The 22,579-nt window shown below is 34.7% G+C and overlaps 1 protein-coding gene across 7 annotated transcripts in view; it reads left to right on the top strand.

The window, feature by feature from the left end:
• The window catches only part of PHF14 (PHD finger protein 14), a 236,083-nt gene that overhangs the window by 75,697 nt on the left and 137,807 nt on the right, over positions 1-22,579 (top strand). For 6 of the 7 annotated variants that reach the window (XM_047694282.1, XM_047694283.1, XM_047694284.1 and 3 more), the window contains exons 15-16: positions 16,832-16,882; positions 17,004-17,125. In XM_047694282.1, coding sequence (XP_047550238.1) covers positions 16,832-16,882; positions 17,004-17,125 — 173 coding nt within the window. Of the gene's footprint in view, positions 1-16,831; positions 16,883-17,003; positions 17,126-17,687; positions 17,755-22,579 lie in introns of those variants that run through there. The other variant, XM_047694288.1, reaches the window with a different exon arrangement.

A 22,579-nucleotide genomic window follows, 5' to 3' on the forward strand; every position in this document is an offset into this window, starting at 1 on the left:
GAAAGTTAGAATTATTTTTAAATTAAATTTTAACTATGAAAGTAACACTTTGAAAATATTAACTATGAAAGTGAATATTTTTTCGTTATAAGAAATTCAAAAGTATCATCTCCTTTGACTTTCCTCCCAACATTACCCTTCCCCAGCCCATGAATCTATGTTTATCATAAGGGTATATATTTTGCACTTTGAAGTTTCTTTTGGTGTATCTGTCGAACAAAAAATAAGAAAAAAAGTGATCAGTGAGTTATATGAAAAAGTAATATGGTCATAGTTCAAGAAACATGGAAATAATGAAATATTATTAATAAATAAAAGAGGAATGATCTGGTTTTAGAAAATTCTTCACATATTGTTTCCTGCTCCAGGAATGTAACTTTGTAACGTCATCTTAAATTGGCTCACAAATATCCCATCCTCAGTATTTCAGTCTCTCAGGAACCATATTCTCTATTTTATTATTGGGCACAAATAGAAGGACTAAGTCTAAGGAAAGAAAAGGATTGAAAAGCATTTTTTTTTAAAGATTTTATTTATTTATTTGACAGAGAGAGATCACAAGTAGGCAGAGAGGCAGCAGAGAGAGAGGAGGAAGCAGGCTCCCTGCAGAGCAGAGAGCCCCATGTGGGGCTCAATCCCAGGACTCTGGGATCATGACCTGGGCCAAAGGCAGAGGCCTTAACCCACTGAGCCACCCAGGGTCCCCGAAAAGCATATTTTTATTTAACCATTATCTGTTACTTACTTTGTATTTTATATTAATTGTCACTACTATGCTATGAAGTAGTTACAAATGTCATTGCCATTTTATAGTCGAGAAACTGAGGCAAAGTGTTTCAGTAACTTGCCCAAGGATATGCAGCTTCTAAATGCTATGTATAGCCAGGAATCAAACTAAGGTAGCTTCTGAGGTGAAACTTTTAAGTGCATCATTATGCTGCTTTTCCATGTGGGATTACAGTGATTGTTCCCAGCACTTGTCCTTGGGCCAGAATCACAGGCTCCTGTGCTTTCAGCAACTTAGTGGCTAACGGTGTGGTCAGGAAAATGGAATTCGCTGTGTAGGGAATTAAGGACTTATACTACTGTTGGCATAGATGAGGGTGTGGATGTCAAGAAAACTTTTACCATATGTCAGAGCGGTTCTGCCGAACATGAGAAAAATTGTAAATGATATATCTATCCTGAAGTACTGAGTAGGTGGTAGGAACTGACTCCAGATCAAAGAATTTGACAGTGATGATCTCAGCCCAGAGAACACTGTTGAGTGGGTAGAAAAATGAGAATTTGTGAGAAGTTTGGAAAGCCTGCGGGGACCATGAAGTGGGAGCTAGTGGAAAGGTCTAGAAGGCTGCAGCCTATGCAAAAGCCAAGCATCTGACTCTTATGACCCCTTGAGTAAAATGGCCTTTACTTAAATGTTTCAGAACTAATGTTACTGATAGGGAACTGTAGACAGAAGATAAGAGGGAGGCCTTTGGGAAATTAATTAATTAATTAAATTTAATTTTAATTTCAATAACTCTTCTACTTACTCAGAAATACCTTATTTATGGATATGAAATTTAATTTTAATTTCAATAACTCTTCTACTTACTCAGAAATACCTTGTTTATGGATATGACTTACAATTATGGTTTAGAAACTATCCATTAAAATGTACTGATATTTTCCTAAGAAATTTTCTTTGTATTATTATTCCCTTTAAAAAGTAGAAGATGGTACAAAATCAACTTGTATGTTTTAGATAGCATCAAAACCTGTAAGACAGCATTGTGTGTGGTGGAAGTACCTGGACTAACACATGGTAGATTTGATTTGTAGTTCATACTTTGCCAATAACCATGTATGTGCCCTTGGATAAGTACTTAACCTTGTTTATACTCAGTATCCTCATTTATAAAATAAATTAGATAATCTGGGGCACCTGGGTGGCTCAGTGGGTTGAGCCTCTGCCTTTGGTTTGGGTCATGATCTCAGGTCCTGGGATCAAGCCCCACATCAGGCTCTCTGCTCAGCGGACAGCCTGCTTCCCCCCCTCTCACCTACTTGTGATCTCTCTCTGTGTGTCTAGTAAATAAATAAAATCTTAAAAAAAAAATAAATTAGATAATCTGCAATCTTTTCTGGAACTAAAAGTCTCTTCTGAATTTACATTTGCATTTATTATTTTATCCTTAACACTTTTGGTGGTGCCTGGGTGGCTCAGTGGGTTAAGCCTCTGCCTTTGGCTCAGGTCACGATCTCAGGGTCCTGGAATTGAGCCCTTTATCAGGCTCCCTGCTCAGTCGTTAATCGGCTTCTCCCTCTCTCTCCCTCCACCTCCACCCTCCACCCCTGCTGCGCTCGGATTCTCTCTCTCATTCTCTCTCTCTCTCAAATAAATAAAACCTTAAAAACTAAAACCCACTATTGATTAGAGGTTATAGTACACACAATGTTATTAAAAGAATCTAGGAATAGTAATACTTTGTAATTAGGCTTCATGACGTGTAATAAAATTGCTCTATTTTTAAAGACCATATTTGTTGATAATCTTATGTTTTCCCTTTCTGGCCATTATCTTTATTATAATTAGTGTTTTTCTAAAAAAATTTTACAAATGCTTCCAGGAGACATTTTTCAACAAATGAGCTACCAGATGTGTGTATTGTATATTGTCTTATTTCCACGATTTTATTTTTTTATAATTGTCCTTTTACTTACTTTTCAAAGTGACATTTGATTGTTTTACTTAGCCAATTTCATACTGACTTCTTTATGATAATGACTTTCCAAAGATGAAATATTGATTAACAATAATAGAAACATGCTTTCTCAGTTTAAGAACACTTTTTACTGTATTATTGTTGTAAGGCTGAGTAGGCAGGGGTGAGGCAGATGCCAAAAGAAACCATACACTGAGACTATATCCCACTAATTAAATTTAAAGGATTCTCATTGATTCAGTTTATTTATTTATTTATTTAAATTTTATTTATTATTTGACAGAGAGAGCGAGATCACAAGTAGGCAGAGAGGCAGGCGGAGAGAGAGGGGAAAGCAGGCTCCCTGCTGAGCAGAGAGCCTGATGTGGGGCTCGATCCCAGGACCCTGAGATCATGACCTGAGCCGGAGGCAGAGGCTTACCCCACTGAGCCACCCAGGCACCCCAATTCAGTTTATTTTTTTTATTTTTTTTTAAGATTTTATTTATTTATTTGACAGATAGAGATCACAAGTAGACAGAGAGGCAGGCAGAGAGAGAGAGGAGGAAGCAGGCTCCCGCCGAGCAGAGAGCCCGATGTGGGGCTTGATCCCAGGACCCTGAGATCATGACCTGAGCCGGAGGCAGAGGCTTACCCCACTGAGCCACCCAGGCACCCCAATTCAGTTTATTTTTTTTATTTTTTTTTAAGATTTTATTTATTTATTTGACAGATAGAGATCACAAGTAGACAGAGAGGCAGGCAGAGAGAGAGAGGAGGAAGCAGGCTCCCCGCCGAGCAGAGAGCCCGATGTGGGGCTCGATCCCAGGACCCTGGGATCATGACCTGAGCCGAAGGCAGAGACTTTAACCCACTGAGCCACCCAGGTGCCCCCGGATTCAGTTTATTTTTAAAGGAAGGCATGAATAGAGTTTTAAAAATGACTTCCTTTGCTTAACGTTGTTTTTCAACTTTTTTAGTCTCCTTGTATCTGAAAGCAACTCTTCATAGAACATTCAACTTCTTTGTAAATCAACCTCTCTTTCCTTTTATTTTTTCTTTTCTTTCTTTTCTTTTTCTTTCTTTCTATCTTTCCTTCTTTCTAAAATATACACAATTTTGGGGGCACCTGGGTGGCTCAGTGGGTTAAAGCCTCTGCCTTCGGCTCAGGTCATGGTCCCAGGGTCCTGGGATTGAGCCCCGCATTGAGCCCCACATCGGGCTCTCTGCTCAGCGGGGAGCCTGCTTCCTCCTCTCTCTCTCTGCCTGCCTTTCTGCTTACTTGTTATCTCTGCCTGTCAAATAAATAAACTCTTAAAAAAAAATTTAAAATATACACAATTTTTTTTTTTTATACACAATTTTTGATACGGTCAGCCATGTCAAATAATTTCTTAAGTATTTCTTCCGGAGCCCTTTCTCCTCCAGCTCTAATCTTGAACTGGTTTTTCTTTGTCATCCTTGGACTTTGCTTCATCATCATCATGGGACTTCCTTTTCAACTTTCACAGGTGGAATTTTTTCTTGCTTGCATTTAATTTTTTTTTCATTTAGTCTCTTACCTGGATGGGACAACTTCTTCAATGATTTCTTTAGTAAAGGTTAGTGAGAGGTAAATTTTTCAGATCTTACATGTCTAAAAATTATTTTTTAAAAAATATTTATTTATTTGACAGAGAAAGAGATCACAGGTAGGCAGAGAGGAGGCAGTGGGCGGGGGGGGGGGGGCGCGGTGTAGCAGGCCCCCTGCTGAGCAGAGAATCGACCGGCCTCGATCCCAGGACCCCTGGACTAGGACCTGGGCCGAAGGCAGAGGCTTAATCCACTGAGTCACCCAGGCACCCCTGTCCTCTGTCTTGAAATTCCTAGTATTTTCTTTTTTCTGAGTGTATTCAGTGGTATGATTCAGTACCTTGCTTGGTGTGGTACATTTTTATTCATTTCTGGGAGCTTAGTGAGTCCTTTCTATCTAGAAACTTATGTATTGTAGTTCTGAGAAATTAATATTTGTTATTTCTTTGATAATTTTTATTCTCTTTTCTCTTTTTCTGGAACTTCTGCTAATTGTATTTTGGTGCTGCTAGATTAGTTCTCTAATATTTTTTTTTCTTTTTTTTAAGGTTTTATTTATTTATGTCAAATAGAGAGAACATAAGCAGAGGGAGCAGCAGGGAGCAGCAGGCAGAGCAGGCAGAAGGAGAAACAGGCTCCCTGCTCAGCAAGGAGCCCGATGTGGAACTTGATTCCAAGACCCCGGAATCATGACCTGAGCCGAAGGCAGACGCTTAACCCATTAAGCCACCTACGCGCCCTTCTAATATTTTCATTATTTTTCTTCCTTCCTTCCTTCCTTCCTTCCTTCCTTCCTTCCTTCCTTCCTCCCCCCCCCCTCTATCTCTTTCTCTTTTTCATTTTTATTTCTGTGAGGTTTTTCTCAACTTTATATTCCAACTCTTACTGAATTTCTGATTTGGGGATGCATGTGTATTTTCATTGTTCTTTTTTTCTTTTAGTAACAGCTTTTTTTTTTTTTCATGATGACAAGAAACTTCTTTTACCTCTTCAGTAATAATCACTTCTCAGTTGTTCTTTTTAATCCTCCATTGTCTTTGTTTCCTTGGGTTTCCTAATTCTGTTCATGTTTGTCCCTTTCATGTTGACGCTTTTAGATGACTGGGGATCCTTAGATGTCCACTCACATATATATTTAATAGTAATTAAATTTATGTGGAGCTGTTTTTTTTCATAGAGATGGTTTTATGATTGGGGACTTTGTCTTTGAGAACATCTTAAATGTCAGTATCTATAGTTTTTTTCCCCACATCAATTCATTAGAAGTACTCTCTCATCTCCTAAGTGGTAGGTATAATTTTGACTGCCAGACTCCTGGACAGGTGAGGAGAAGGGGGCTAAAGATCTCATAGTTCAGAAAGCAGAATTCCATGTAAACTTTCTGGTTTCTCTTTGCTACATCACTGCTCCCTTCTCTGTGCCTGATAATCCATTGTCAGCGTTTGGTTATTTTTCTCCAGAGGATAGGCCTCCTGTGTCTGGTGGGAGAGGAGTAATCTCTTGACATTTTAAGGAAGGAGTGGAATCCCTTATATCTTTATGTTAGTGAATTTTAACCCAAAGTAGCATTTTATTTCCTACCTATATGGTGATTTTCACAGTGTGGTAAGTGGAATAATGGCCCTCCACAAAGATGTCCATGTCCTAACCCTCAGAACCTGTAAATATGTCCTCTTACATAGCAAAAGGAATTTTGCAGGTATGACTAAAGTTATAGACCTTGAGGTGGAAAGTTAACCAGAGTTATCCATGTGGGCCCAGTCTAATCACATAAGTACTCAAAGAAGAGAACCTTTCCTGGCTGTAAATAAGAGGGACATATGACTATAGACAATGGGTTAGAAAGATGCAGCATTGGCTTTCTTGGAAAATGGAAGGAAGGGGACCACGAGAAAGCAATGTTGGCACCCTCTAGAAGATAGAAAAGGCAAGTAAACTGATTCTCACTTTAGAGCCCCCTTAAAGAAATGCAGCCCTGCCAGCACCTTAATTTTAACCCAGTGACACCCATGTCAGAACTGTAAGATAGTGATTTGTTTTGTTTTAAGCCACTGAGTTTATGATAATTTGTTAACAGCAGTAATAGAAACTAATATAAAGTAATTTGTACATTTCTTTTCACATTTAAAATAAAAATGGGACAATGATTTATAATACTTTATTTTTTTACTTGAAGCCACGCATGTTGGAAACGAATGGCACATTCCTTCATATTTTTGGAAAGTTCCAGTGGTACAGTAGTTTATTCATACACAAATGTTTTATATCATTAAATTGTGTAAAATACTCAGTGGGGGGTGAGTTTTATAGTGATTAATAGTTTATAGTGATTAATAGTGATCGATGTTGAAATAATTTTGAAAGGCATTTTAGTTTTATTTAAGTGTAAGTTAAATATAGAAACTAATCATTTATGTGGTAATGGAAAATTGGTTCATTTTTCTTTAAAGTTTGCTACAATTAAAATTAACTTGGGGCGCCTGGGTGGCTCAGTGGGTTAAACCGCTGCCTTCGGCTCAGGTCATGATCCCAGGTCCTGGGTTCGAGCCCCACATCGGGCTCTCTGCTCAGCAGGGAGCCTGCTTCCTCCTCTCTCTCTGCCTGCCTCTCTGCCTGCTTGTGATTTCTCTCTGTCAAATAAATAAATAAAATCTTTAAAAAAAAATTAACTTGATCAGCTTAATGGCTGATGATTTTTTATAACAGCTTTATTGAGATATAATTCACATACCATGTAATTCACTCATTTAAAGTTGTATAATATAGTGGTTTTTAGTAAATTCATAGGGTTGTATAGCCATTACCACAGCTGCTTTCAGAACATTTTTATTGCTGTGCCCTGCCCCAAATTCCCAACAAAATCCCTATACCCATCAGCAGTGACTCCATTCTCCCCTCTCCCAGCCTCAGGCCATGGCAACTACTAATTTACTTTCTATCACTGTATATTTGCCTGTTTTGGACATACCATAATGGAATAATATGGTGGTGCCTGGGTGGTTCAGTCAGTTAAGCATCTTCTTTCAGGTCAGGTCATGATCTCAGGGTTCTGGGATCCAGCCCCACATCCGGCTCTCCACTCAGCGGGAAGTCTACTTCTCCCTCTCCCTCTGTGCATGCACATTCTTTCTCTCTCAAATAAGTAAAATATTTTTAAAAATGGAATAATATGTGATGTTTTTTGACTGGAATTTTTTTTACCTAGCATAATATTTTCAGGATTTATTCATATTATGGCATTTATCAGTACTTCATTTCTTCTGATATTTTTTTACCTAGCATAATATTTTTAGGATTTATTCATATTGGGGCATTTATCAGTACTTCATTTCTTCTAATATTTGTATTTCATTTCTTCTGATACTCCATTTTATGGCTATACCAGATCTTAAAATTCATCCATTCATCTGTCACATGATGAACATTTGTGGGCTTGTTTTTGTTTTTGTTTTTTTTTCACCTTATGGCTGTTACAAATCATGCTGCTGTGGATATTCATGTACAAGCTTTTGTGTGAATGTGAGTTTTTCACTTATCTTGGTTGTATACCTAGGAGTGGAATTGCTGGGTCTTGTGATAACTCTAATTTTAGCATTTGAGAAACTGCTAGACTGTTTTTTAAACTGGCCATATAATTTTCTGTTCTCACCAGCAGTGTGTGAGGACCCAAGTTTTTCTAAATACTCACCAACATTTGTTATTACCTGTCCTTCTGATACAGTAATCCTAGTGGGTGTAAAGTAGTATCTCATTTTGATTGATTTGTATTTCTTCACTGACTAATGACTCTGATTATATTTTAAAAAGAAAAAAAATGATGCAGCTCCTTTTCCCACTCTTTTATGTGTGCCATGTAACAATGCTAAAGTGATGCTTCTAGTTGGACTGTTAAACAAATGAAAAATGACTGAGATTACACATCTGTTGGTAAAGCTTTAAGTAATCCTCTATTATTATCGCCCACATCCTTAATTTTAGTTTGTATGAACTAAGCAAGAAAAACCTAATGTGATAATATGATGAAATTCCAGAAAGGTGCTCTAGGGAATAATTGAAAGATTATTGCTGGGGTGCCTGGGTGGCTCAGTCATTAAGCATCTGCCTTTGGCTCAAGTCATGATCCCAGGGCCCTGGAAGGGAGCCCACATAGGGCTTCCTGCTCAGTGGGGAATCTCCTCCCTCCCCTTGCTCATGTATGTGCTCTCTCTCTCTTTTCCTCTCTCTCCTTCCCTCCCTCTCAAAATCTTAAAAGAAAAAAATTGCCATAGCACTATTTTCTTTCACTGTCCTTATCACAATTGGAATTAAATTTTTTGTATGTTGTTTTTTTAATCAATGAACAGATACCCTTTACATAATAGAGACCTGGCTATTTATTTTTAAATACTTAAACTTCTGTTACATGAATGCTAGGTTGAGTTCAGACAGTAAAACTGGACCAACAGTTAGAATTGTCTTACTATGAAACATGCTGCCTCATTCTGTGGAATAGTTGAAGTCATCAGGAATATTTTATGAAGAGTTTTCCAAATTGGGTAAAGAGAAGGGACTGTATGAACCAATACTTAATTTTAAGATGTATGTGAAATAACCGTGATTTAACCACAATTCCTTTGACCTCAGTATGTCATGGATCCTTCTTTATATTCCTAGTCTAATAGCCATCTTATTGTCACTATTATCGAGCAGTATAGTTACTCGCATACCTCTTGCCTTCACTTAAAATTCCAGTATCTTACTTGTATCCTGTGCTTAGTCATTTTAGTAATGCTTTTGCTATCATCCTTGATTCTTTCATCCTCTTGCCATTCTGAATTCCTTTTTTTTCTATTCCTGCCCGAGAGTAGCCAGTTAAATGTGTTTTTTGAGAATTTTTGTTGCTGTTAGGCATTTTCTCTATACCCATCTTTAAGGTGAATGTTGAGTTTTATAGCCTTATTAATAGTATTAAAAATGACTTATGCCTAAATTTAAGAACACTTTTGACTGTAGTTGAGATTTTGAAAGATCTGAGTATTACATGATTTTATTTTTATGCTTTACCTTGGTTTGCACTTAACATATTTATAAATAATTATGAATGTAATTATTTGTTTGGTATCAGTGGACTCACAGACATGAACTCCCAGGTGGATAGGAACTGTCCTGTTAACTGCTATATGTCTGTTACCTTTCACAGGCTTGGTTCACAGCAGGTACTTAGTATTTCACAGTTCTTTCCGTCTTTCATTGTGGCTATACATCTGAAGCTAGTATACTTTGGAAGAGTCTTTTTTCTAGCTTCTTATTGTTAGGAAGGGAATTGGTCCTTTTCACTTTATATATTCATCATATTTCATTGGCAAAACTATAGAATTACTTAAAGGCAGCCCGGGATACTTTTGTGTAAATGTCTTGTTATTTAGACATTTTCTCTGCATTATTTTTTCTTTGGAAACTTTTCACTTGCTTTTATGCAAGTAATTACTTTTGAAGAAAATATAAATTAGCTTACCTGTGTCCCTTTTGAAGTTACTTTAAAATTGATGTTTGTACTTTTTGGCATATTTTCTAATGACTTTAATGTAACTTGAAAGCTTTCAGATTTTCTTTTCGTTTTCTTTACACTTTGTTATCTGGTGACTTTTCATCTTTTATACAAGTGCCAAAGGACTTATTGGAATCTATCTTCTCATAGTCTTTTATACACATGCATCATCTTCTACTCTCTTTGAAGTTGTACATCTTTTTTCCTATCTCATACATTTTATTTTGTGTTACAGATCTCCTTTTTTGGAAAATAAATGCAATAAAAAGTCAAAATACCTTTTAGCAGCTTTGACTAAAACCATATTGTCTTTTCAGGATGGACCTGTTGTTATAGATCATTACTTTGAAAAAACGCTTAAACACATGGTTAAACTGTTTTCCATCTAACTTAACAGTATTAAGTCAATAGCCTGTTCCAAGTGGCATTCTTAATTTGAGAGATAATCAAATATCCTAAGAGTTTACTTCCATTACATTTGTTTGTAAACTAATTTTACACATGCAAAATAGAGGACTGTTTAACAAAGTCAGAACCTAAGTCCTCTGAGACTTCAAGAAACTAGAGTATGTTTTGTGTGTATGTGTATGTCTGTGTGTATGTATAATTTTTGGTTCTAGTTTAGGGAAAACATAGAAATGTTTGTACTCGGCCCTATTGAAATGACTAAAGGTTACTGTGCATTGTTTCTTAACTTACTTGTTATCTTTATACTTTTTAAATTAAATTATTGCAGTTCTGGGAAGAAAGTTATACATGGAGGCTTTAGATATCAGAGTCTGTTATTAGACTCTGTTATTAGACTCAAGGTGACCTCTGAGGTACTAAACAGATTATGTAACCTCTGTTTGTTATAGATCCTTAAAAGAAACCCTGGCAAAAATTTTTGTGGTGAACTTGACTATATTTAACTCACTTTGGCTCACTTAGAAGAGATTTACTATGGGTATCCTTAACTCAAATAATTCTATTCAGAGCCTAAAGGCTCCTGCTGTGCCTTTGCCTCTTGGAAATCTATCATTTTATTTACTTCCTGGAGTGTGGAATAAGGAAAACAGAATAGGCAGAGCTTCAGGATTTTACTTATTTCGAATATACCATTATTTGTGAGAAGGGTTTTATAGGAATATTTATTAATATGTAAAATGTATAATTTGTTTTTTACTTTTAGGCTTGTGGTTGTTTTAATTTAGAGTGTTAAGAAAAGTTGGTCATGATTTGATTCTTCAGTGTATTTTCCTAACCCTGTTAATATAAATTAAATTAGATAAAAAATAAACTCTACAGCCAGTTGACAAGAAAAGAAAGCACTCTCTTTTGGTGATCACCATTTCATCTGTTATATGCCAGTAGCCAATAGAAACAGATGGTGCTTTATTCACACTTTGTTTATATGTATAACATTTTATTTTAAATATTTTATGAGCTTTAATATATGAGTGTGTTCAATATATTTTTTAATAATTGGAAAACATATACTTGTTTTTTTTTTTTTTTAAGATTTTATTTATTTATTTGACAGAGAGAGATCACAAGCAGGCAGAGAGGCAGGTAGAGAGAGAGGAGGAAGCAGGCTCCCTGATGAGCAGAGAGCCCGATGCGGGGCTCGATCCCAGGACCCTGAGATCATGACCTGAGCTGAAGGCAGCGGCTTAACCCACTGAGCCACCCAGGCGCCCCAATATACTTGTTTTTTTTTAAGGAATTTTATGTTATATAACATTGAAAAATTAAAAATAAGTTATACTGTAGGATTTTTGTGTAACTGCTGCACAGCTGTTGGCATTTATTCCTCGGCATAAATCTGAATTTTAGCTTCACAGGTTTTCAAGGTTTGACCTAATTGTCCTAATTAACATTGAATTTGGAATTCTATTCATGAGCATTTTGTCCTTTTTTTGTATAGAAATTACACAGAGAGGCATTCTGTGTTTCTGCTAACCACATATAGTTTATTTATTAACTGTCATAAAAAAGATCCATTTTAAATTTAGAGAAAACAATACACAGTGAATATGTGAAACCCATCTTAGTGATATCAAAGATGTTGAGGCACTGTTTTTTAGTTTTAAATTTAGTTCATTTGTCAAATGAATCATTCTAACCTTGGGAAAATCATCATGCATCTAACATTAAAATAACCCCAGCACTAAAGAATTAATTAAAATTTGTTACAGGTTTTCTAGTCCAAATGAGTGAAGTTATTGAAACATTTAATTATTTGTTTCAGATGAATAGACTATTGAAATGATGCTTAGTAGCTAAAAATACTTATTCCTTTTTAAGTTATATATATATTGTCTGTAATACCATGCTACTCTCTTTGTGGTTATTTTATGACCTTCTGTTTTCAAAAAAATCTACCATAGGCAGATAAAGAGCCAGGTGATCTATGCAACTCAGGATGTCCTTATTCCTTAGGCAAATAAAATTCTTACAAAATAACAACACAGAAAAACAATAGAAATACATCAAGTTTTGGAGTGAGTTTCAAACTTTCATTTACTCTTAATACCTTGATAATTACAAAATAAAGCACAACATGCAATTGAACCCTCAGTCATTTGGAACTTTGAGGCAATATATCTGTGTTAAGTTCTAAAGCATATACTTGATAAATGAATTCTTCCTTTTTCCACATGCTATTTTTACCCGGCTACTTGCTTGCTTGCTTGCTTTTTCTTTCTTTATTTATTTTTTGCTCCTAAAATAGTGTCAGCCTCATGTATATCATGAAATGACCACCCACTTATGAATACTTCTATATATCTAAGATGGGGCAGGCTTTTGGATAATTGAAATTTGTTGGATTAGCCAAACATGTTTTTGTTATTCCTTTTTGCATCATTTCTCCATCCTTTAATTCCTCTTAACATTTTCTGATTCTTTCAGGGAGACCATGTTTAAGATATCTTGTCTCTTGTGATTGTAGGCAGTCATGAATCTTACACTTAAAGCTGCTGCCACTTTATTAAAGGTAGGGAAGAAGAAAGGAAGGAAGGAAGGAAGGAAGGAAGGAAAAGAAAGAAAGAAAGAAAAGAAAAGAAAGAAAACCCAGAACTGTCAGTATTTTCCTGGTTGGAGGACTTGCTATTTATGAAAAGTTGTGTTTGGATTAAAGCCTGTTTTCTCTTTACTTTTTCTTTTCTTTTCTCTTCTCTTCTTTTCTTCCTTTCCTCCTTCTCCCTCCTTCCCTCCTTTGCTCCCTCCCTCCCTTCTTTCTCTTTCTTCCTTTCCTTTCCTTTCCTTTCCTTTAATATTACTGGTGTGATAAGTGCCAAAGAAGAAACTTGCTGTAATTTACTTTGGTAATGGATCATGTTAGTCATTGTACTATATAGAGTACCAAATTGGGTGGAATATAGTGTCAGTTGAAGGTATTGAGGACTCCTCTTTATGGGTAAAAGTCTCTACTTGTTTCAAAATAGATGAATTCTTCCTTTAGACATCACAGTGTTATAGTTCATTTACATATTCAAATCAGAATAAGAGATTTGCCTTCTCATAATAATTTTACTCATTTCTGCTTGGATTATACTATTAACCTTGGATTTGGCAGGCAAGAAAAGTCACTGAAATCAGAGTCCAGATACCTGGGTTTGCATTTTACTTCTGTCAGTTACCAGCTGTGTGATAATCAGGTCACTTCCTTGGGCTGCTTTTTCAGAGCTCTGAGGTGCTATAATTTCATATTGCTTGTAACACCTCTGTTTTTCTGGCTGGAAGTTGTTTAGTTCTTTAAAATTACCACAGGAACACATCAGTGATTACATTTGATAATAAGTGTACTTAATTTAAAGTTACTATTTTATATATTATAAATATATTCACTTTAAAAATAGCACTTTAGGAACACCTGGGTGGCTCAGTTGGTTAAGCGGCTGCCTTTGGCTCAGGTATGATCGCAGCGTCCTGGGATCGAGTCCCACATCGGGATCCTTGCTCGGCAGGGAGCCTGCTTCTCCCTCTGCCTCTGCCTGCTGCTCTGTCTGCCTGTGCGCTCTCTCTCTCTCTCTCTCTTTGACAAATAAATAAAATCTTAAAAAAAATAGCACTTTAATAAGACATATAGATAGAAGAAATTTATAGAGAAATGTGACTACATCATTGTGTGATAGTATCACTTATTGACATTATGCTCTGTGATACTAATAACAGTATGGATACTAAAAACTTCCAATAATGGAATCATACCAGAGGTTTAAAGGTTTAAAGTATTAATAAGAAATGCTCAGCGGGGAGCCTGCTTCCCCTCCCTCTCTCTGCCTACTTGTGATCACTCTCTCTGTTAGGTAAATAAATAAAATCTTTAAAAAAAATTTAAAGAAATGGTAAATTATTGGGAGCACCTGAGTGGCTCAGTCAGTTAAGCAAGCTCAGGGTTGTGATTTCAGCTTAGGTCATGATCTCAGGGTTGTGAGATTGAGCCCCATGTCAAGCTACTTGCTGGGCATAGAGCTTTTTTAAGATTAAGATTTTCTCTCTGGGCACCTGGGTGGCTCAGTGGGTTAAGCCTCTGCCTTGGGCTCAGGTCATGATCTCAGGGTCCTAGGTTTTGAGCCCCGCATCAGGCTCTCTCCTGGGCAGGGAGCCTGCTTCCCCCTTTCTCTCTCCCTGTCTTTCTGCCTACTTGTGATCTTTCTCTCTCTGTCAAATAAATTAATAAAATATATATAAAAAAAAAAAAGATTTTCTCTCTCCCTCTGCCCCTCCTTTCTCCTGTCTTTCTCTCTCCCTTCCCTCCCCCAATTATTTCATATCTTCAAAAGAATTGAAAACATGAACTTAGAGGATTCACATGTATTTCAAAAATTAATTCAATGATTGGGTGATTCAAAAGTTAGTTATAGTTTGCTGCTAGATAAAGTAGTTCAAAAATAAACATATATGTACTTTAAAAATTAATTCAATGGGTCTATAATTTTTAAAAACTAGCAATAGTTGACTTCTATGAAAAAAAAAAAGCCAACCCAACTACAAGTAGTAGTTTATTACTAAAGTAGAAAACTGAATTGCTACTTCATTACCTAAAGATGGGTTGAATGAAGAGAAATATGGAAATGTGTGAAGCTTCATGAGCATTCTTAGATGTTTGTAGAACTGATAGGAGTCATTTCAATATTTTCCCTTTTTTATTTTTCATAAAGTTTTATTTATTTAAGTAACCTCTGCATCCAGCATGGGGCTCGAACTAATGACTGTAAGATCAAGAGTCACAGCCTCTTCCAGCTGGGTGCCCCGAATATTTTCCCTTTGGTAGTGGTTATTTGGATCAGCTCATTGAAATGCCCTTGTGCATAAATTATGCAAATTTAAAATAGATTACTGGAGAAGGGAATAATAATTTATCCATTTTGTCAGTTGTTTTATCATTTGCATTATCTAGTATAATTATTTATGAGTTTTAATCTAACCACTTATTTTATTAAAACAAATTTATTGAGCTTTTATCTAATACATATTGTTTTAAGATTAATTGGGTCTAGAAAGATGAGTATGACATGGTTCTTACCAGTTTTTACAGTGAATTGTTTTGGAGGACAGATGTTGAAGTATAAAGGACAGGAATGTCACGGAAGGGGAGGATGAATATGTAAAGAGCTAGCTTCAAGGTTTTAGGTAGAACTTGGATAAGTGTTGTCAATATTAAGGGCTGTTCTACACTGATGTTCTCAGACTTTAATATATGTATAATTTACTTGCAGATCTTGTTAAAAGGCAGATTCTGATTCAGTATGGTGAAGTGAGCATGAGCTTCGACTTTTCTGACAAGCTCCCAGGGCATGCCAGTGCTTAGGAGCTATGTTGGTATTTTGAGGAGCAAGGCTCAGTGCTGTTTTTTAGAAGAATAGACATATATAGGGCCTGCATTTAAAGCCTTTTCTTAGTATAGCCTTACTTTTTCCAACTTTTCCATAATGTAATTAGAACATACTGACTAGCAATACAAATGTAAATGAATATGTTGTTTATAAAATTACTTCTTTTGAATGACTAATTTAGTTAACTGTTGGTTATCTTTGGCCAGGCTAAACAGTATGCAATTAGCCATGATATTAAATAACAAAGGAGTCAGTATTTTGAAGAATTGAGATGACAGTAATTTAAGAAAACATCAGGGTTCTTATACTGGCTATCAGTTCTGTTTAGGATTATTTGGTACCTATTCTAATTTGGGAATGTTCCTTGATATTAGCAGACAAAAGAATTTGTGGGAATGGTGCCTTCTTTCTCTTTCAGTCTCTAAAGAACTATGGTCTGCACATGGGGCTTATAAATCTATAAGAGGCTGTGCAATGTGGGTAGAGATTTTGAACATATTGGATGCAATACTATTATTGTAATTACTTTTAACATTTAGATGTCATCATTCTAATGGTAAATGTGTTCTGAAATATAGGATATAAAATTTCAACTAATTAAGTTTAAAATAATTCATTTATACCATGTTTTAGTTAGTTTTTCTTTTTCTTTTTTTAAATTTTTAAAAATTTTTTCAGTAAGCTCCATTCTTGGCATGGAACCCGAGTTTTAGTTAGTTTTATTTCATCTAGGATTTGGGGACATCTGAGATCTATTACTCCCACTTTTTGATGGCAGTTAAAAATTGATTGGTTATGTTATACAAACATGTATGTACTCTGCACACACACAAGAGTATTAGAAGTAGTATGAGCCCAGGTTTAGCATTTCGGCTATAAAAGTCATGTAAGTTCTGAAGGTTTAAATGCTCTGGATGAATCATAGTTGTGTGACATGTGCGAAGTATCGAGAAGTCATTCCAGTTGATTTTGAAGAATTTATTTTTCTTATCAGATAGTTGTGTAATTTAAAAGTAAAGTGCTTATAAAGTGCATTTAATTTGTCATGTTTTTGTCTCTTGTGACATAAATTTTAACAGTGCACTAGAGCAATACAGTATTAACTAGAAATACTAATTTTCCAAGTGCTTAACTTAAGCAGTAACATTTAACAGAGAATATTTATTTTTATTATTAAATTAAACATTAGAATTTTTTGTGGATTTTTTTTTTTTTTCCCTTAGAGAACCAGAGGACGAAAGCGAAGCTTCATTCCTGAGGAAGAAAAACATGAGGTTGGAATAAGTTAAGCATTTTTTACACAATCTAAATTTTGAGAAACTTTCTTCTTAAATTATTTCTTTTTCCCCCATATCCTGATTTTTATGTTTTGTTTTGTTTTCCCTTGTATGGCAGGAAAGAATTCCTAGAGAGAGAAGGCAGAGGCAGTCTGTGTTACAAAAGAAGCCTAAGGCTGAAGATTTACGAACTGAATGTGCAACTTGCAAGGGAACTGGAGACAATGAAAATCTTGTCAGGTAAATTGGATGCTGAGACTTTGTCTTTAGGGGGTTAAAGTTCCATCTTCATATTTTCTCATCACAGATATAATGGGGAAAAAAATCACAATATAGGACCTTTCTTAAAATCTTATTTAGTGGAAATAGTAGTTCAGAAACAGATTTCATGTGCATGGCTATTTTCTGGCTTTAGGTGTAATTAAGAGTGATAATCTGGATTTTGAACACAAGAAACAATTTTCTCTTGATAAGAGCAGTTGGTAATGCTCTGTATAGAGGGCAAAAAAATAATTTGGTCTAAACACCTTGTATGAAGATTATTTCATAAAACAATAAAATTACTAAGTTGTTACATATTATAAAAGTTGAAGTTTATTAGTGATAATGATATGACAGATTCTTTTTCAATGACAAGAGCTTCATTAGCACTTCCTTACCACTTATCAAAACGAATGTGTTAAATGCTTCTCTCATGAAATAAAGAAAAGTGAAAAGATGGCCTAGATAGATTTTGCTTTTTTGTTTTGTTTTCTTGTTTCTTTGTTTTGCTTTGGTACCTTTTTTTTTTTTTTTTAATCAGACATAATGCTAATCAGGAATCTCAGCTGTTGTTGCACAGTGGCTATTCCTGAGGGTCCAGAGACTGCTAATTTTAGCCTTTGCCTCTTTTGCTGAGATGAAGAAATTACTCAAAGCCTTGGGTGAGATGAAGGAGTGGGTAAAGTGGGGAGAGCAAAAGGAGATCTAATTTAAAAGTAGTATCATTCTTTCAAAGGACAGTGACACAAAGAGTCTTTTTGTGTATTAAGGAAACAATTTCTGATTTCTTTAAAAAATTGTCTTTTGATGAAGCCCTGTGAAATTAACTGAGGACACAGAAATTAAATGTTTCAAAAGTGAGTTTTTAAACCATATATTAGTACTGTTAAATGATGTTAAATATTTGCTTCCAAAATGATGTCATTTGTCATTAAAAATCTAATTTCTATTTGTTTAAATTCCTTAAATAAAAGCATGCAGTTTTAAATTTAAATTTTAGAGTTTTTTTAATACTATCATTAAAGAAAATGAGAAAATAAATATTCCAGTGAAGAAATTAAAAGTGCTTCCTTAAAGTTAAGAAGGTCTATCATGTTTTGTCAGTGTTCTTTGAAGTAGTACATATAGAATGTCATGAGGGCTCTCCTGGAAATGAAACTCACTTAAATTTAGGTTAGAGTAGTTCCTGTATCCGAAGATACACATGAATAATTCTGACCATACTATAATTTTCTTTATGTAAAAAAAAAAAGAAATCCCAACCATAAGCATAACATGATAGAATGCATAAAACAATAAAACTAAATAAAAGAAAAAAACCCATTAAAACAGTCTTATATAATGAAAAAAATTCAATCTAAACGAAATCCCCTTGGGGTTGAGGGTTGCATCGTGGAACATGATCAATTTGAAACTAGTTAAAAACTTAGAGAACTGGTTATTTTCTCTTTAGTTATTTGAAACTATGTAAATATCAATCCTCTTATTTATTTTTTCAGGATAGGAAGCTGATTCATGACATTTTTGCTATAGGACCTATACATTTTTACCAGGTTTCTATTTATTTTATTTGCTTGGTCATATATTTGAAAGAACCTCAGACATAAGTTCAATTTTAATTTTAAAAACCACTTTATAACAAGAGCATCTCCAACACATCATATTTTAGTTGTCATTTAAAAAAGTAGATACAATCTTTCTTCGATTCTTGGTGAGATTTTAAAAATAATATTGGCCTTTCCTATCATTTAATTAATTTCTGTCATAAAATTTCCATTCCTAATTGCATTATTATAACATGCCAGTGTCTGGGATTTTGTGGATAGTCTTCTGGAAGGTAAAGATATTTTTGTTACTCTAGAAATGATGAATATACAAAGTTTTCCTTGGTTTTGCCTTGTTAAGAAGATAACATCACAGATTTTCTGCAAAGGTTTTAAAGAGGTAATGAAGAGGGAATTAAATGTTTTAATAAATATTATATGTTAATGGTTTTGAGGATAAAATAAGCTGGATATAAAGCAGTGCCATAAAATGTTTTATGGTTATAATGTGACTCTTCTGTTAAAAACAAAGTACATATTCATATATAAGCACGATTGCTCGTGGGTTAAAGAAGAATTTTTTTTTAATGTAGAATTTCATGTGTTTAAAAGGTAATCTTATAAGTTAATATCAGCCATTTCCCCTAACATCTCTTTTATTTTGTAATTGGCACCATTATTGTTTCCAAATCACCCCACCCCACAAAATTCTGCACTTTTATGATTGCATCTTAAGTATTACGTACACATGCTATTTTTTAACTTTTCATTTTAAGACATTTTAAATTAGACTTTATTTTTCCTAAAGATATATTTCAGTGCTTAGTCAGAGACACATTTATACTTATTACGTATGTCTGTTAGGTTTATTTATAAAATGAAACTTCTTGGGTGGTAATTTAATTACTATTTTACTGAATATACTGTATTTATTTTCTTAAGTTCCTTTGAACTGATAGATGTGACTCAGGTTTAGCAGCTTTGATTTTGAAACCACACTTCTCTATGTAATTCAGGCTATATAAAAAATTCCTTCTTAATTATTTTCCTGGCTTTTTCCTTTATTTGTATATGTGTATATGTGAATTTACATGTGTAATTTTTTAATATCATTGGGAAATTGAGTTCACTTAATCCGTTAACTGTGATACTAGGTTCCAACTATTATTTTTGGTTTGCGTCTAAGTTTTTCTCAGGTCTTTTGCAAGTAATTTAGCATTTCTGTGTCTCAGTTTTTCCCTTTATTGTACATGATCAAAATTATGCTCTGTTCCATTAGGGACTTAAATGAGCAATAAGTATTTTTCCATATAAAATTGTAGGGTAGTGGTAGTAGTATTGTTTAGTAATACAAAGGACACATATATGAGGGTTCTGAAATAAGGGTTCCAATTGGTAAATATGTTTTAGTAATAATACATGCTTATTTTTGCCTTTCAGAGAATGTGCATGCCTTGTTTTTGTTGAGTTTGTTGAGACATATTCCTTAAAATGATTAGACTCCACTATTTTCACTAGACATGGGAAATCTGACAATGATCAAGATCCTAAGGAGGAAGATGGTTTACAGTATCTTACACATTTTTCAAAAACAGTGCTTCCATTTTGCCATCTGCTTTTAAAATTTAAATCAAAATTGTGTGGGAAATTTCCAATTAAAAATGTGTATTTCTTAATGCTAAAGGCCAGATTGAAACTCTGTTTTGGAATTGTGAAGTCTTTTTAGGTATTTATTTCTCTGTGATGGATGTTCTTTTTTTGAGATAGTTATGGCCATGTAGTGATACATTATTTATTGGTTTTTGTTTCCACAGTTCCTGGAATAATTAATACTCAGTACGTGCTTGGTAAATGAATGACTTCTTCATATAAATAATGACTGATCATTCTTTGCTGAATTAATAAAGAAAACTTTTGCTGTTATAATTTATTCCTAGAACAAATTGGTCATTAAATACAAGTATTTGATGAAGATGTTTAGAAGGCTTAATAAAGGAAAATTGCTTTTGTGTCACTAAAAAAAGGGGGATGAATTTTTTCTGTGTATTAGGTAAGGAAATAGGCACTACAGATCTGAGATTAGTTAGTTGATACATCAGTGTAACAAACGGAACTGAAGTGATCCCTCTCCTTAGGAAATCATATTTGATTTGCAAAAGATAGATTTTTAGATGTCGGTACGCCTTTCTTCTAAGGCTTTATCAAGCTATCAGATTTAGAATAAGACCAACTTTTAGACCTTAGATTTTAGCTTAACTGTGTACATCTTAATATTTAATGGGAGATAGAAGAGAGAAAAAAGGTTTCCTAAAACTAAAAACCCTGGAATCTATTTGTTTCCATGAATAGTATCTTTAATTTTATTTTGTATTGTGGCCATTACTCAAAAGCTTTGAGTATAGGAAATGATCTATGAAGCTGTTTTACTTTTATAGCTGAGTCCACACTATTAAATGCTTACTATATTCTCCTCCTTATTTGAGCATATGGCCAATTATATAGATATTGAACCATAAGATTAGAATGTTTGGTCTCTCAACAATATCGTTATTACTTTTACTTATTTCACATTTTCAATATCTGGCGTCTGAGTGCTTCCCTCCTAACTAGATTTGATTGTATTATGACCTGTTAGGAGCACCTGCAAAAATTCATATTTATCAGAATTTTATTTCAAATATTAGTCTCTGATTATTCAGGTTTTTTTTTTTTTTCCTTAAATTACCCATTTTGTTCTAACATGTATTGGAGTCTTACTAGATTACCTGTGTCATAGTTGAATGGTTGTTTTCTTGCAAAGGTTTTATTAGACTAGAGAGTAAAGCTAAGATTAGTTATAACTTGTTAACTATGCTCATAGAACATCAGATCACTAAAAATGGATTGTTTTAAATTACACTAAAAAATGAGGGGTGCCCCGATGGTTGATCATCTGACTTTTGGTTTCGGCTTAGGTCCTGATCTCACGGTTCATGAGATTGAGCCCTGTGTCATGCCGGTTGAGTTTCTCTCTCCCTCTCCCCCTGTTCCTTGCCCCCCAGCCCCCGCAATGCACTCTCTCTAAAATAAATAAATAAATCTTTAAAAAAATACTTAGAAAATGAAACCTAATATTATTTTTTAAAAATAGTCAAAATTGCAGTTGGTAGATTTCTTAAAACAAATAGAATGAGGTTTTTTTTTTGTTTTTTTTTTTTTAATTTATTTGTCAGAGAGGGAGAGAGAGCGAGCACAGGTGGACAGAATGGCAGGCAGAGGCAGAGGGAGAAGCAGGCTCCCCGCCAAGCAAGGAGCCCGATGTGGGACTCGATCCCAGGACGCTGGGATCATGACCTGAGCCGAAGGCAGCTGCCCAACCAACTGAGCCACCCAGGCGTCCCTAGAATGAGTTTTTTGTTTTGATTACGCACTTGTTAGTTTACTGTTTCTTGTGCAGTTTATCGCATAATAATCATTCTTAATGATAAAATTTGCATACTTATGTAGGAATATAATGATTGTAAGTGGTGGTGTTTGGATTATTTGGATAATTATAAATTAAAACCTAGAAATAACTACAAGTTTTAAAATGATTTATGTCTTCTAATAACTTTCAAATGTATGAAAACCAGACATTTCTCTGTACAAAGACATTTCTGGACAAGCTTGTTTTTATTCCTTGCCTCTACCAGCAGTTTCAAGGATAGGTTTTACATTTTTGTTTTACTTTGTTTTGTCTTGTATTCCTGAGTCAGTGGTTAGTTAGTACCATAAAATTACTTTATTCTGAAGGACTACTTCCAAAGCTTGAATTTTAATTATTTCCTTCAGATACGTGTGGCAAAAATGTATCCTCTCATGTCACCCTGACAGCTTTGTGATGTACCTCTTTCTTCAAGTTTGGCTGCTA

Source organism: Lutra lutra, chromosome 11, assembly GCF_902655055.1.
Source record: "Lutra lutra chromosome 11, mLutLut1.2, whole genome shotgun sequence".
NCBI lineage: Eukaryota > Metazoa > Chordata > Mammalia > Carnivora > Mustelidae > Lutra > Lutra lutra.